General features: G+C 38.5%; 1 protein-coding gene across 3 annotated transcripts in view; it reads left to right on the top strand.

The window, feature by feature from the left end:
- Positions 1-14288, top strand: part of OXSR1 (oxidative stress responsive kinase 1) — a 100608-nt gene that overhangs the window by 24439 nt on the left and 61881 nt on the right. The window contains exons 1-2 of one of the 3 annotated variants that reach the window (XM_059162075.1): positions 7292-7400; positions 9758-9894. In XM_059162075.1, the coding sequence (XP_059018058.1) occupies positions 9804-9894 (91 nt within the window). In that variant the 5' untranslated portion in view covers positions 7292-7400; positions 9758-9803. Of the gene's footprint in view, positions 1-7291; positions 7401-9034; positions 9184-9757; positions 9895-14288 lie in introns of those variants that run through there. The other 2 variants (XM_059162076.1, XM_059162074.1) reach the window with 2 other exon arrangements.

Below are 14288 nucleotides of genomic sequence, written 5' to 3'. Positions count from 1 at the left end.
GAATTTTTAGCCAATATATATTGACTGGAATTTGAGAAGCCAGGTATGAATTTGTATCATTTGCCAGTTATTTTAACCCTTAAGGATAGCATAAAGGTGAATGAAAGTCTCATTTATTACCTCATGACTAAAGAAATGAAAGTTCAAAGTTTAAATAACTTGACTGTGCTCACATGATAGTAACAACAAACATCTTTTTAGTGATAGGCCCTTAAGTGTACTTTACCCTCATAAGTGCCTCCATGCTCTTCTTTAGATGAATGCTCTTCCATTTACTTCCTTTAGATGAAGGAAGTAAATCATACAGTAAGTGACAGTCTGGATTAAAAATCAGGTCTTTCTCGGGGCGCCTGGGTGGCTCAGTGGGTTAAAGCCTCTGCCTTCAGCTCGGGTCATGATCCCAGGGTCCTGGGATCGAGCCCCACATCGGGCTGTCTGCTCAGCGGGGAGCCTGCTTCCCTTCCTCTCTCTCTGCCTGCCTCTCCGCCTACTTGTGATCTCTGTCTGTCAAATAAAGAAATAAAATCTTTAAAAAAAAAAAATCAGGTCTTTCTGAGTAAAGTCTGTTGTTTCCTACTTCATCTAATAGTAACTAATTATAATCTTGGTTCAAAAGTCAAAAGAGCATCTGTCAGATATTTGACATCTTGAAAATAATATTTGTGTTATTACACTAGGCCTTACTTGTAGAGGATTGCAAATTTGGTATAGCATAGTAAAAGAAAAAAATAAATTAGACCTTCATCATTTTGTCTGCATAGTCCAGTAAGCTTTATATTACAAATATAGTATTTATATATTTGGCAAATAAGTAAGGGGACGTGACTTTTAGTAAAACATCTAACAAATTTATTAATTTGAGAGAGAGGGAGCATGAGTGGTGGGGAGGGGCTGAGGGAGAGGTAAAAGCAAACTGTGCTGAGCACAGTGCCCCATGCAGGGCTCGATCCAAGGACCCTGGGATCATGACCTGAAGGCAGACACTTAAGGGACTGAGCCACCCAGGCACCCCTTAGTAAAAACAAATTTAAAACAATTGGCCTTTTTGGAGGGCAAACAAGTGAGATCCCACTAAAGTCTGAAGAAACATTGGAAATATAAAGAAGGCTGGTTTATTTGTGGTGTTTATAGTGTCAGGGACCTGAGATGTGAGTGAGAAGGGCTCAGTTTCCAAGAGATAAGAATTAGTTTTAGATCAGCGTACCAAACTTGTGGTGTCCTGATTTTAAGTTTGTTTTCAAAATGGTCTCTGTTATAATGTAGAAAGGGTGCTGATGTGAACTATGTTCTAGGTGTGTATCCTGTGTGACAGTTACTGGTGAGGAGGTGTAGTATATTGCTCCTTTCTCTTGTCAAAATGTTTTCTTACCTGACAACCTTTGCTAAGTGTGATGGGAAAATCAGCTATAAAATCTTACTACACTTACCTTTTCCAGAGCTGTTACTCACGGGACACTAGGCAGTGTTTTGAGCTTTTTCTCTTCTCTGGCAGTTGCTAGTACTAGATTCATTGGCCAGAGAGCTGAAGGGAACACAAGAGGCATAAATGTCTATCATTCTACTGGGAGGCTCACAATCCAGTTGAATGAAGAGTTAACACTCTTGTCTTCTGTACAGGACCAAGCAGGACAGATGCGTAGGAGAGGTGTCAACCACTGTGAAGTAAGAGGAGGAGGTGTACTCCTAGTTACAAAGATGGAGGCCTCTGTAGAGATTTTTATGTTCTGGCCCACCAGGGCTGGGGACACTTTGAATAGACAGATAGAACCTTACCAGGCAGAGGTTTAGAATTAGAAAAGAATTAGTTATATATATATATTCTAAATACTAATATATAACTGAAACAATATTTTCATAAAACAATTCTTAATTATATTCTGTAGAATGCACTCTGATTTTCTATTTCTTTTTTGTTTCTAACTTTGTCTACTTAGTTTGTGTCATGGCCTGTGTGGGTTGCATCCCATGGTTTGAGGTACACAGGGCCACACAAAGAGGTATTAAGACTCTAAACTCAGGCAGTGACAGTGATAAGGGAAAGAAAAACACATTCCCTAGACATTTTATAGATGGAGGAATTGTCAGTTTTATTTATTTATTATTTTTATTTTTTTTAGTAGGCAGCAAAGCAGGGTTTATTGAGCAATATAGCAAAGTGATAGCACAAAGCTCCCAAGGAGGGAGGGGACCTGAGAGGCGTGCCTGAATTGTTAGTTTTAGAATGAACATTCCATGAGGGCAGGGACTTTATTGTGTTCAGTCAATAGGAATGAATGAGTAAATTAACATTGCTTGGGGACTGACTGACTAGTGTGAAGTAGAGGTAAACTCTTTGTGTTGGGGTAATTAGAAAACCAGGAGTAAATGTTAGAAATCAAGATGAGTGAGTTTCAGGAAAGAATGAAAAGTCGTCATTAAGCAATGCTTGAGAAAGCTTCAGGTGGAGAACAGAGAAATCCACAGGAAAGCTCTGGCAGCAGAAGGTAACAGGGCTTTAAAGAAAGTCCTTTCAGTGAGACAGATGGAATTCACTTCAGTATGGAAGGGAGCTACTGGGAAACTTGAGTCAGAGTGAATATAGCACTTACATACTTATTTTTGCTTTTGAAAGGAAAGGGAAAAGGATAACTCCAATGGGAGTTAAGATAAAGGAACCCCTCTCTACCCCTACCTTTAAAGGAATAGAAGAAAGAAAAATATTTAAGGCCCTTTCAAGAGTTCAAATTCGATGGTTCTCTAATAGTCTCCTGTTAGAGGACCCTTGATGGTTCCCTCTCTCAGGGTAGAGCTGAAAATGAAAATCCTTAGCTTCACTTTTAAGACATTGGACCATTTGGCCCCAATTCTATGTGCATGAATTGTCACCCTCTGTCTCCCCTACCCTATCCAGTTGGTCCCCAAGTCCTGTAGTTTGTACCTCTTCAGTATATCTCATGACTCCTTCCTTTCTTTTCATTCATATTGCCATGTATTTTTAATTTATTTTAATTTATTTTTAAAAAGATTTTAATTTACTTATTTGACCGAAAGAGAGAGCACAAACAGCGGGAGCACCAGGCAGGGAGCCCAGGACCCTAGAATCATGACCTGAGCTAAAGGCAGATGCTTAACCAACTGAGCCACCCAACCATCCTACAATGTATTATTTAAAAGCTATTTTGAGGTAGTTTAAACTTCTGGAAGAGTTACAGAAGAAGTACAGAAAGTTCCCAGATGCTGTTCACCATCTTCTCCTAATAGTAATGTGATCACAGTGTGATTATCCAGACTGAGTGACTAGTTACCATTTTTTTTAGGCCACCGTCGTCCCTCACCCAGGTCGTAGCAATAGCGTTCAACAGTGTCTTTGGCTCTAGTCTTGTTTTCTCTCATTTATTTTCTATATTGCAGCCATAGTGATTTTTATGAAACAGTATATATAATTAAGCCTTTGATGCCTTCCCTTTGCTGTTAGGATGAAGCCTAAATTCTTGAACACAGTTACACGGTCCTTTATGATATGGCCCCATGTGATTAAACAGTCAAACCTATGAAGTCTAGTTACCTTTCCTGTGTCAGTGTAGTAAAACTTCTTATAGGAGGTTTTATTTTCATTCCTGTTTTCTGATAATTTGCCTCTCCAGTGAAGTCATGTAGTATTTGGTACTTCTCCTATCCAACTGTTTATCACTGTGTGTTGTTAAATTAATATTTGCCTAATGTCTTCACCAGACTGTAGGTTTCTTGAGGGCTCACCATTGCAGTCAATCATCTAGCACTGTGCCTGGCACCTAGTAGTAAGCGCTTGGTAGATATTTGTTGAAAGCATGAACCACTTACTCTAGACAGGTCTACTCATTGCATCCTAAAATATGTCTTGTATAGTTCATCTTTCTTTCTTTCTTTCTTTTTTTTTGGTATTTGTGTGTGCCTTGAAGTGCTGGAATTTCCCTATATCCTGTAGAACCAAACCTCCCCTGAGAGGACGTCTTGCCTACCTTCACTCTTCTTTCCAATGAATTCTTGTAATATTTACTATCTTTATGACTCACTGGGAATATATGTTGCCATATATTTCTCTCATTTCTCTCTTTTAATCTTTTGTAACTATGTCAACAGGGAGGTGCTTACTTTAATTCTACTTAGTTTTTAGTTCAGAAGACTGTGCTGGTGACTTTGGAGGTTGCAGAAATGTATATGACAAAGACCTTGCTATAAAGGAATTTACATTCAGTTAGAGATGAGACAAGAAAAACTAATGTTCATGGAGCACTGCTTTTGAATCCAGTTTTGGGCAACTTCTACACAATTTATTTTTACTATACAAATATCAAGGTCATAGGGCAAGTACAGTACTTGAATAAGTAAAAAGTTTTATAAAGCACTATAGGATTTAATTCATCCAGTAAATATTTATTGCAGGTGTACTGTGTTCCAGGCAGAGTGATAAGTGCCAGGAATACAGAGGCTCAGCTTTCACTGAGCTTAAAGTTTTGTGAAGGATACAGAAAAATAAGCAATTACAATATAATATGATAAGTTCTGCAGTATTTAGGGAATCCACCTTTTTTCATGGATGTTTTAAATTCAAGTACAATTAAGTGTTACATTAGTTCCAGGTGTGCAGTGTAATGATTCAACAATTCTGTGCATTACTAGTGCTCATCACGATAAATCTTCTCTTAATCCCCTTTATCTCTTTCGTTCCCCCCCCCCCCCACTTCCCCTCTGGCAACCACCAATTTGTTGTGTGTATTTAAGAGTCTGGCTTTTGTCCTTTTTATTTTGTTTTGTATTTTAAATTCCACATATGAGTGAGACCATATGGTATATTTGTCTTCCTCTGACTTATCTCACTTAATGTTATACCCTCTAGATCCATCCATGTTGTTGAAAATGGCAAGACATCATTCTTTTTTTGACTGAGTAACAGTCCTCTGTGTGTGTGTGCGCGGATGCATGGAATATACACCAGCTTGCATTTAGGGATCCACTTTTAAGTACTTGCTTTCTGGAGTTCTCAGTCTACCAGGGAGGGATAGATAAATAAGTACCCAAGGTACTGCCCAGTGCATATGTGCCATGATATAAAGAGATACACAGGGAGTTTGGAAGATAAGAGATACCTAACTCAACTTGGGGAGCTGATGGAATTGATATTTTGGCTAGATTAGAAGGAAGAATTAGCATTTTTAGCCAGGGTAAAATAATGAGGGGAGGTGTATTTGAGGTAGAGGGAGCAATGCCATTAAATGTCCATGGTTAGAAGAAGCATGGTCCCCTGAAGTTTACTGTGGCTGGATCGTAGAGGTATATTGGGGTTGGGTCAGTGAGATAGGAGGATTGAGATGAGAGAGTTAAGCAGGGCCCTGATCACTCAGGGCTCTATAAGTCCCTTTATCACACCCAAGCTAATCTAAATTCATAACCTGAGGTAGAGTAAGCTTAGAAGGAGCTCACATTTCTACTTTGGACTTGGTTTCTGACCTTGCCGTTTCAGGATATTTCTTATTAGACTGAGAATTGTTAATTATTTCACAAAAATGGGAAGAAATGGTATTTTTTTTCTAAAGATTTTATTTATTTATTTATTTGACAGAGAGAAATCACAAGTAGATGGAGAGGCAGGCAGAGAGAGACAGAGGGAAGCAGGCTCCCTGCTGAGCAGAGAGCCCAATGCGGGACTCGATCCCAGCACCCTGAGATCATGACCTGAGCCGAAGGCAGTGGCTTAACCCACTGAGCCACCCAGGTGCCCCAAGAAATAGTATTTTTTAAAATAAAACAAAACCCACAAACCAAAAAGCACCCTCTACCTGAATAGACATTTTTCTAAGGAAGACAGCCAGATGGCCAATAGACACATGAAAAGATGCTCAACATCACTCACCACCAGGGAAATGCAAGTCAAAACCACAATGAGGTATCACCTCAAACCTGTCAGAATGGCTAAAATCAAAAAGACAAGAAATAACAAGTGTTGGCGAGGATGTGGAGAAAAGGGAACCTTCTTGCACTAGTGGTGGGAATATAAATTGGTACAACCACTGTAGAAAATAGTATGGAGGCACCCCCAAAAATTAAAAATAAAACTACCATATGATCCAGTAATTAATTCTGCTCATGGGTATTTACCCAAAGAAAATGAAAACACTAGTTTGAAAAGATATTTGCACCCCTTTGTTTATTGCCATAGACAAGATATGGTGGCAACCCAAGTGTCCATCTATAGATGAATACATTAAAAAAGAGGTGATTTTACACACACACAGATACACACAGTGGAATACTACTCAGCTATAAAATGAATGGCATCTTGCCATTTGTGACATGGATAGGCCTAGAAAGTATTATGCTAGGTGAAATAAGACAGAGAAAGACAAATTTCTCTTACATGTGGAATCCAAGAAACAAAACAAGTGAACAAAGGAAAAACAGACTCTTAAATGCAGAGAACAATCTCACTGCCATCGGCTGCAGAGATGGGTGAGACAGATAAAGGGGGTTAAGAGATACAAACTTAGAAGTATAAAATAAGTAACTCACAAAGATGGAAAGTACAGCATGGGGAATATAGTCAATATAATAATGTATGGTGATAGATGTGACTACACTTGTGAGCAGTAAGTAATATATAGAATTGTCAAATCATTATGCTGTATTCCTAAAACTAATACAACATTGTATGTCAACTGTACTTCAGTACTTGAGTAATAAAAGTAAAGTAATGGGGTGCCTGGGTGACTCGGTTGTTGAGCATCTCCTTCGGCTCAGGTTATGATCTCAGGGTTGTGAGATTGACCTCCGAGTCTGGCTCCCCCACTCAGCGTGGAGTCTGCTGGAGATTTTGTCTTCCTCTCCCTCTGCCCCTCTGCCTGCACATGTGAGTGCATGCCCTTTCTCTCTCTCTCTCTCTCAAATAAATAAAATTTAAAAAGAAAATAGACACTTTAAGACACGATAAAACAAAAACAAAACCACCCTCTATTTATTAGTCATTATCCTCTGTGGCTGTAAAACCAGATTTCCCATGAGAGTTTTTCAAGGGCACCTTAAAGAAAAACATGTCCTAGTGGAGGCCTCTATGGTGCTGTGTAAGGCTGTGATAAAGCAGGCATGTTTCTAGTTAAAGAGGTTATGAGTGGAATGATCAGTCAGAATGGACTGAGGGAAATTGAGGAGTTTTTTGGTTTAATTGTAGATCTTGCAAAGGTTGTTACATAGTCTTGGGCTTTTCAAATCTGAATTCACTAACTTGTGGTGTTGTTTAGGCTTGCATCTAATATATTATCATGTTTTCTCTTCTTTGTAGAAAGAAATTCAAGCCATGAGTCAGTGCCATCATCCTAATATTGTGTCTTACTACACGTCTTTTGTAGTAAAAGATGAACTGTGGCTAGTCATGAAGCTGCTAAGTGGAGGTGAGTAGAGTACAATGAAATGCTAACTTCCATTGGTTGGAAGGTTACTAAAAATATTCTTCTTTATCCTGGTTTGGTGTTGATGGATATTTGCTTTTGAGGACATACTGAAAATATATATAGTATCTGCTAAAGATGCTGGTATATGAGCTGAGACAGGTTTCACACACTGCATTTGGTTGCAAGCTCTTAATCTGTGATGATTCCCTCCAGCTTCCTCTGTTCCATGACAGAAGTTTGTTGAAGGTTCTAGTCTGAAGGGTCTGAGAATAACTGTCTTGTAGAATGACCCACATTTTGGATTTATCTGCTCATATCTTTCTGGTGATATTTAACTTGATTTGTATTCCCCTCTTTATGCAAGTTGAAAATTGGACCAAAATGTTGATTAGATTTAAGTTAAAAATGTTTTTTTAACAATATTTTGTGGGTAATGCTGTGTATTCATAGTGCATCACACCAGGAAGTATTTGCTCTCTTGTTATATCTTTAATGGTGGTGTTACTTTTGATTGCTTAAGGTTTTGACAGCCAGACCTCAGCATGGAAAGGTTAACTTTTTTTCCCTTTGCAGCTAGCAGGTAATCTGTGAGATGATACTTGGGCACTTGTGAGTATCCAGTTTCCCACCTAAGTCAGTCAGTCTTTGTTTTTCTTTCTTTATTTCTCTTTCTCTTTCTTCATTTCATTTCATTTCATTCCATTTCATTCCATTTCATTTCATTTCTTTATTTGAGAGAGAGAGAAAACACAGGCAGAGGGGAGGGGCAGAGGGAAAGGGAGAAGCAGACTCCCTGTTGAGCAGGGAGCTAGACACAAGGCTCCAGTCCCACATGACCTGAACAGAAGGCAGATGCTTAACGGACAGAACCACCCAGGTGGCTCTCTCCCACCCCCCCCACCCAAGTCTTTCATTTAATAATTCTAGCATCCATTCACAATCCTTATTTGAGTCAGTTATTCTGTGAAGGTTTGCAGAATGGAGACTTATTGCATCCTTTCTTTTACACGTATAAACTAGCATTCTTCTGTGTAAAGGAACTTTACCTTATTAACTGGGGCTCTTTGATTAATCTGTATTGTAGTTCCTACTAAAAATGGAAGATACATATTTGATTCTTTTTATTTAAGTACCAATTTTCAGAGTAAAAAGTTGGTTTAGTATTCACCTCCAGTGGTAGCAAATGAGAGGGTTTTTTTTTTTTTTTTCCTTGTTGGGTAAGGCTTTCATTTTTTTTAAATGTCATTACATAGACACAAAGAATTTTACATATTTAGTGACTTCCAGTCAGTTTTACTCTATTTTTTTGATGCCCAGATTGTCTGAAACTTTGTCAGTGGGTCTCCCTTTAAGCTTACTCTTATGTCCTTTTGAGGTGAATCCTTTAGTTTTTGGTTCAAGATTTCTTAGGGTCACATTTATATTGCTTTTCCCAGACCCAGAATCAGCCAGTACTCTAAGGGGTTCTGATCTTTGTTAGAAGAAAGTTATTTAGAGAGCACAACTGGGATGTCGGGGATGTTGGGGATATTCATTGCTACTACGTTGTCATCATTTCAAGTTGTAATAACTTGGAAATATAGTGTATTAAAAATAATGATTTGGAATTAGTGTTTCCAGTTCAAGTTTAACATTATAGACTTTTAAAACTTCTTAAAATTGTACTTGAATCTCTTTTCTCTTACACAGAAAATTTTGATCCCCAATATTAACATAGTTAATTATGGTGCTTTATCCTGCAGTATGTATACAGTTATTTCTGCTCAAGCCTTTAGAATAAAATGTAAGTATTGCTGATTGCCAACAGCGGACCATTGTCATGTATAGATTGAACATTTTGTTATGGTTACCTGAAGGCCCAAGTCATATAGTACATTAGACATTTTGCCAAGGCATGGATTTGGATCATGAAGCAAGATTGGGAGGACTAGTGAGTGATGGAGCTACCAACCTTTCCATCACTATGCTTCTTGATTTTTGTTTCCATATGTATTTTGTATGGGAGCATGATTTTCCATTTTGGAATTGATAATACTATATTTCATTGAACACCTTACCTCCCTAGAGAGGCTGTCAAAGAGCTCAGGCTCTAGAATTAAATTCTGCTTTCCTACTTAGCAGGTTTATGTCTTTGGGCAAACTTTTTAAACTCTTTGAACCTGTTAACTTTTCTGTCAAAGGGGATACCTTTCTGTATTTTAGGGTGTTGGGGTGTAGTAAATGAGGTGACGTATGTCAGGTATCTTTCATTGTGCTGACATGTAGATGCACAGGAAATTTAGCCATTACTAATAATCCCGTGTTATTTGATGCTTTTCAGTGTAGCCAGAATCACCTTTTTGTTTCAATCCCATTAGTGACACACTGGAGAAACTGGATGGCTTTGTTAAAGGCCCTGTTCATATGATGGTTGGAATCCTTGCTAACACCAACCACCTTTCAAGATGGTGGTCAAGCATGGTTCTTTCAGTATGGACAGATATGGGAAAATTAGGTAATACTGTATCTTTCATTATTGATCACCTATAGCATAATTTGCTTTATTTGTAATTTACAGAAAATGTATAATACAAAGTTTTTACTGTTTCGCTATAAAGTCCTTATGAATAGGAATACATTGTCTTGCTTTATTCCTTCATCCATTCTGGTATGCAAACCCATCCTTTCTGCTACTCCTAAGCAGAATGAATATATATTTTTTAAAGAATCTCTGTTTTTCTCTCAGGGAATATATATCCTGATCTTAGAAGGGGCAGGACATGTAGCTGGGTGGGATGTCTTTTAAATGTACCTCTCTGCCTCCTGGTCTTAGGTTTCCTGGGACAGTGCCCAATTTTTCCAGCCCTGGGACTCAGCAGATTTCCTGGAAGATAATTTTCAAACATGTTCCAGCCATTAACTCTCTTTTTAATTACTTCAGTTTCTATGAGTCAATATAATCTTATATCTAAACCTTTTAAGATATTAAAGAATTGACATCTTAGAAAAATAAAGTCTTGCTTTTCTAGTTATAAAGTGAATAAACATTTAAATTGAACAGATACATTAAACACTTTTTAGAAAACAAAAGCTACAACTAAGCAGAACTATAAAATGCTTTTAAAATACAGAGAAACTGCCAAGATTTAGCGCTCAATTAACATTCCATTCATCAAATACTTATTGATCACCAATATATTGGTGAATCATACCCTTAGTTCCTTGCTCTTATGGGCCTCGTAGATAGTAAGGAAAAGTTACAATTAAATAATTAACTATGTAGAGGACCAGGAAGAAGTTTCAGGTGCCATGGGAACAGGTACCAGGAAGAATGTAACCCAACTGAGGGAGAATGGATGTGGAGGGGTTAATGAGGACTTCCCTCAGGAGGTGATGTTCAGCTGAGACCTAGAGAATAGGTTATAATTAGCCAGGTGAAGTGGGAGGTGGAGGTGGTATCAAGAGAGAGATGGGGAAAGTGATCCACATAGAGGGAACACTGCAGAGAAGGTTCTGGAGGCAGAATGGAAGAGTATGGTGTTAACTGATGGGGACCTGCACCTGGAGCCAAAAGAGTGAGAGGAGAAGACCATTGATAAGCAGAGGCTCCCTTTGAGTAATTAAATAATATAAATAACCAGAATAGACGGAAGTATGTTTAGGTGACCTTCTTTCACATCAACTTTTTTAGCCAAAATATTTAAAACAAAAGCATACTTTTCATTTAGCAACATTGCATTGATATAAAGTTTAATAAGCTAATAAAATCACAAGCTGCAGCTATCGTGAACTGCAGCTATCACTCTTATACCTACCAAGCAGGTGGACATCATGGTTAAAGTAAGTTTAGATTCAGTGTGTCAATATTATAGTCCTTTTTTTAAAAAACATTTATTTATTTATTTGACACACACACACAGAGAGAGAGAGAGATCACAAGTAGGCAGAGAGGCAGGCGGCGGGGGGGGTGGTGGTGGTGGGAAGCAGGCCCTCCACTGAGCAGAGAGCCTGACTCAGGACTCAATCCCAGGACCCCGAGATCATGACCTGAGCCAAGACAGAGGCTTAACCCACAGAGCCACCCAGGTGCCCCTATTATAGTCTTCTTATTGCTTCCATGTAACTGTGATACTCCTCTGTGAATTAAACTCTGATATTGAATATTGGAATTTATTAGTGTAAGAAGTTAATCTTCAGAAATTAGAAGCAGTGCTGATCTAAGTAAATATTTCTGCAGTTTATTAGCACCAAACTGCAAGTTTCAGAAATCAAAGTAATTAAGAAAGCTGCTGAAAGGAGAAGAGAGAATTATCTGTAGAAATTAGAGGTATAAATTGTGACCCTGAAGAAACCTAATTTAAAATCGCTATCTTAGTGAATTGATTTTGTTCTTCAGGGATGCTCTCAACTTTGTCATCTTCCATGGAACTTATGTAATCTAAGCAGGACCCAGGTAAAATACCTGGTATTAATAATAGTCACCAGCTTTGGTTGTTCAAGCAACAGTGTAGGGGCATGTCTGTTTGAAATGGAATACTGAGCCCAAGCAAATTTTGTCACCTTTGAAACCTTCCGTGGCTTAGGAAGACAAGATCAAAGCCCAGTGGCTAAATACTGGTTAAAGCTTCTTGGCAGAAATTCTAGTAACCAAAATGAGCTAATTTTGGATTCAAAGAGTGTTTTTTCATAAAAGTAAACTGAGGAAACGAACATGTTGACTGAGTAATTTGAGCTGTAATTATGACACTTAAGTGTCTAAACCAGCAGCTGTTTTGCCACTTTTTCAATATTATTTTAATATTTAATAATGATTTTCTGGGCAGTTAAAGGTTTCACATTGCTTTTTAAATGTTCTATGCCATGGGCTAGGAAAGCAGATATGAGATGGACTTTTTGGAATAGGTATCTACATTTTTACTTTTTGCTTTGTTACCTGATTTGTACCCATTGCTTCTTATTTTCTATTCTGCGTTTACTCAGAGAAATGCTTAGATTTCAGTGGACACTGTTCGTCAGGTAGTCAAGTTTGTTAAAATACATCTTTTGGGCCCACCTTCTATCTCTTGAATGACAGTCTGCAAGATCTGGAAATTTGCATTTTTAACCAATTTACCAACTAATCCCTTCATGTGTTAAAGTTCGAGAAGGGATTATCCCTGTGGAGTATTTTTTCCAGATTGCGCCCAAGGACTGAAGATTGTGTGTGCTCTTATAGCTTTCCCTCATTATTCCTACTTTGCCTGAGCTGTTAATTGAATCATCCAGTGGTAATCTGCAGTCTTTTTTTGCTTATTTTTTTACCTTCACATTTCTTAGTTGATATGAAGAGATCTGTGTAAGTTTGATATTAGAGGAAGGATGATTGTAAGCACCGTCATCATGTTAGATGCTGCAAGATGCTGAAGAAATCATACGGGAAAAAATGAACACCTTCTGGGACTAATATTTGTCAGTTAAAGATCAGGGTCTTTGTGGCATAAAAATCTTTCCACCTATAAGGGAAGACTGAAATGGAAAAGAGACTGTATAGGCAGAGGGGACTTCTTGGGGCACCTGGGTGGCTCAGTCAGTTAAGTGTCTGCCTTTGGCTAAGGTCATGATCCCAGAGTCCTGGGATTGAGTCCTGCCTGCATCAGGCTCCCTGCTCAGTTGGCACCCTGCTTTTCCCTCTCTACCACTTGTATTGTCTCTTGCATACATACTCTCTTTTCTCTCAAATAAATAAAATCTTTAAAAAAGAGAGGGAACTTCTTATATAGCTTATTCAGAATGTCTGTGCTGGACGCATAGACTGGGAGTGTGCACTGCTTTAATTTCCCTGTTGATCATTAATGATATGAAATCATTAAAATCGTGGAGGATTTTTGGGGCACCTGGGTGGCTCAGTGGGTTAAACCTGTGTCTTCGGCGTAGGTCATGATCTCATGGGTCCTGGGATTGAGTCCGGCATCGAGTTCCCTGCTCAGCAGGGAGCCTGCTTCCCCCTCTCTCTCTACCTACTTGTGATCTTTCTCTCTCTGTAAAATAAATAAATCAAATCTTAAAAAAAAATCATGGAGGATTTTAAGAAGGAATCCCTCCTTTAAAGTCATTAAAAATACAGATCTAATAACTTTCTGTATGCCCTGGGACACCAGGGTGGCTCAGTCCGTTAAGCTGCTGCCTTCGGCTCAGATGATGATCCCAGGGGTCTGGGATTGAGCCCCACATCAGGCTTCTTGCTTATCGGGGGAGCCTGCCTCTCTCTCTGCCTCTGCCTCCAACACTGCCTGCTTGTGCTCTCTCTCTCTCCCTCTCTGACAAATAAATAAATAAATAAAATCTTTAAAAAAACAAATACTTTATGCCCTAAGTCTCTATTACTCCATGTTTTGGATTCCCCAGATTGGAAGTTCCCAGAAAGTCAGCAGTTATACCATGAGTATCTTGACATATTTTGTGGTACCCAGATCTAGGTCTTGCATATAATATTGCCAAATTTTTGAATAGATAAGTTGTGTTAATTTTTAATTCCTAGTAGGAATTTCTCCCTTTGCATTCCTTATTTTAGATGTTCTTTACATTACAAACATATTCATTTGGCATTTATTTATTTATAATTCATTTGGCATTTAGTAAGAATGTCTTCTTACTAAGCAGTTCCTGTGTGGCCTGAGTTTCTCCGAATGAAACATATGACCTTTTGGTATAGTTACTTGGCTTTGGGGACTAATATGTGATTGATTAAACTAAGCAGAACAAAATGTCTCCTTTAGGCCTCTCCCTCTGTGAGTCACAGTCTCGTGAATCCCGGCAGTAAAGAGGGGAAAGTGTGTAATAATGTATTTGAAAATGCCACTTGGAATCTGGAGCCTTCCTGGTTCATTGTCTCCAGAGAATAAACTGTCTCCTGCAGGACGTGGGGAGCGG

Source organism: Mustela lutreola, chromosome 2 (assembly GCF_030435805.1).
Source record: "Mustela lutreola isolate mMusLut2 chromosome 2, mMusLut2.pri, whole genome shotgun sequence".
NCBI classification, from domain to species: domain Eukaryota; kingdom Metazoa; phylum Chordata; class Mammalia; order Carnivora; family Mustelidae; genus Mustela; species Mustela lutreola.
Note: the sequence above shows the minus strand (reverse complement) of the source record. Positions and strands in the feature narration are given on the sequence as shown.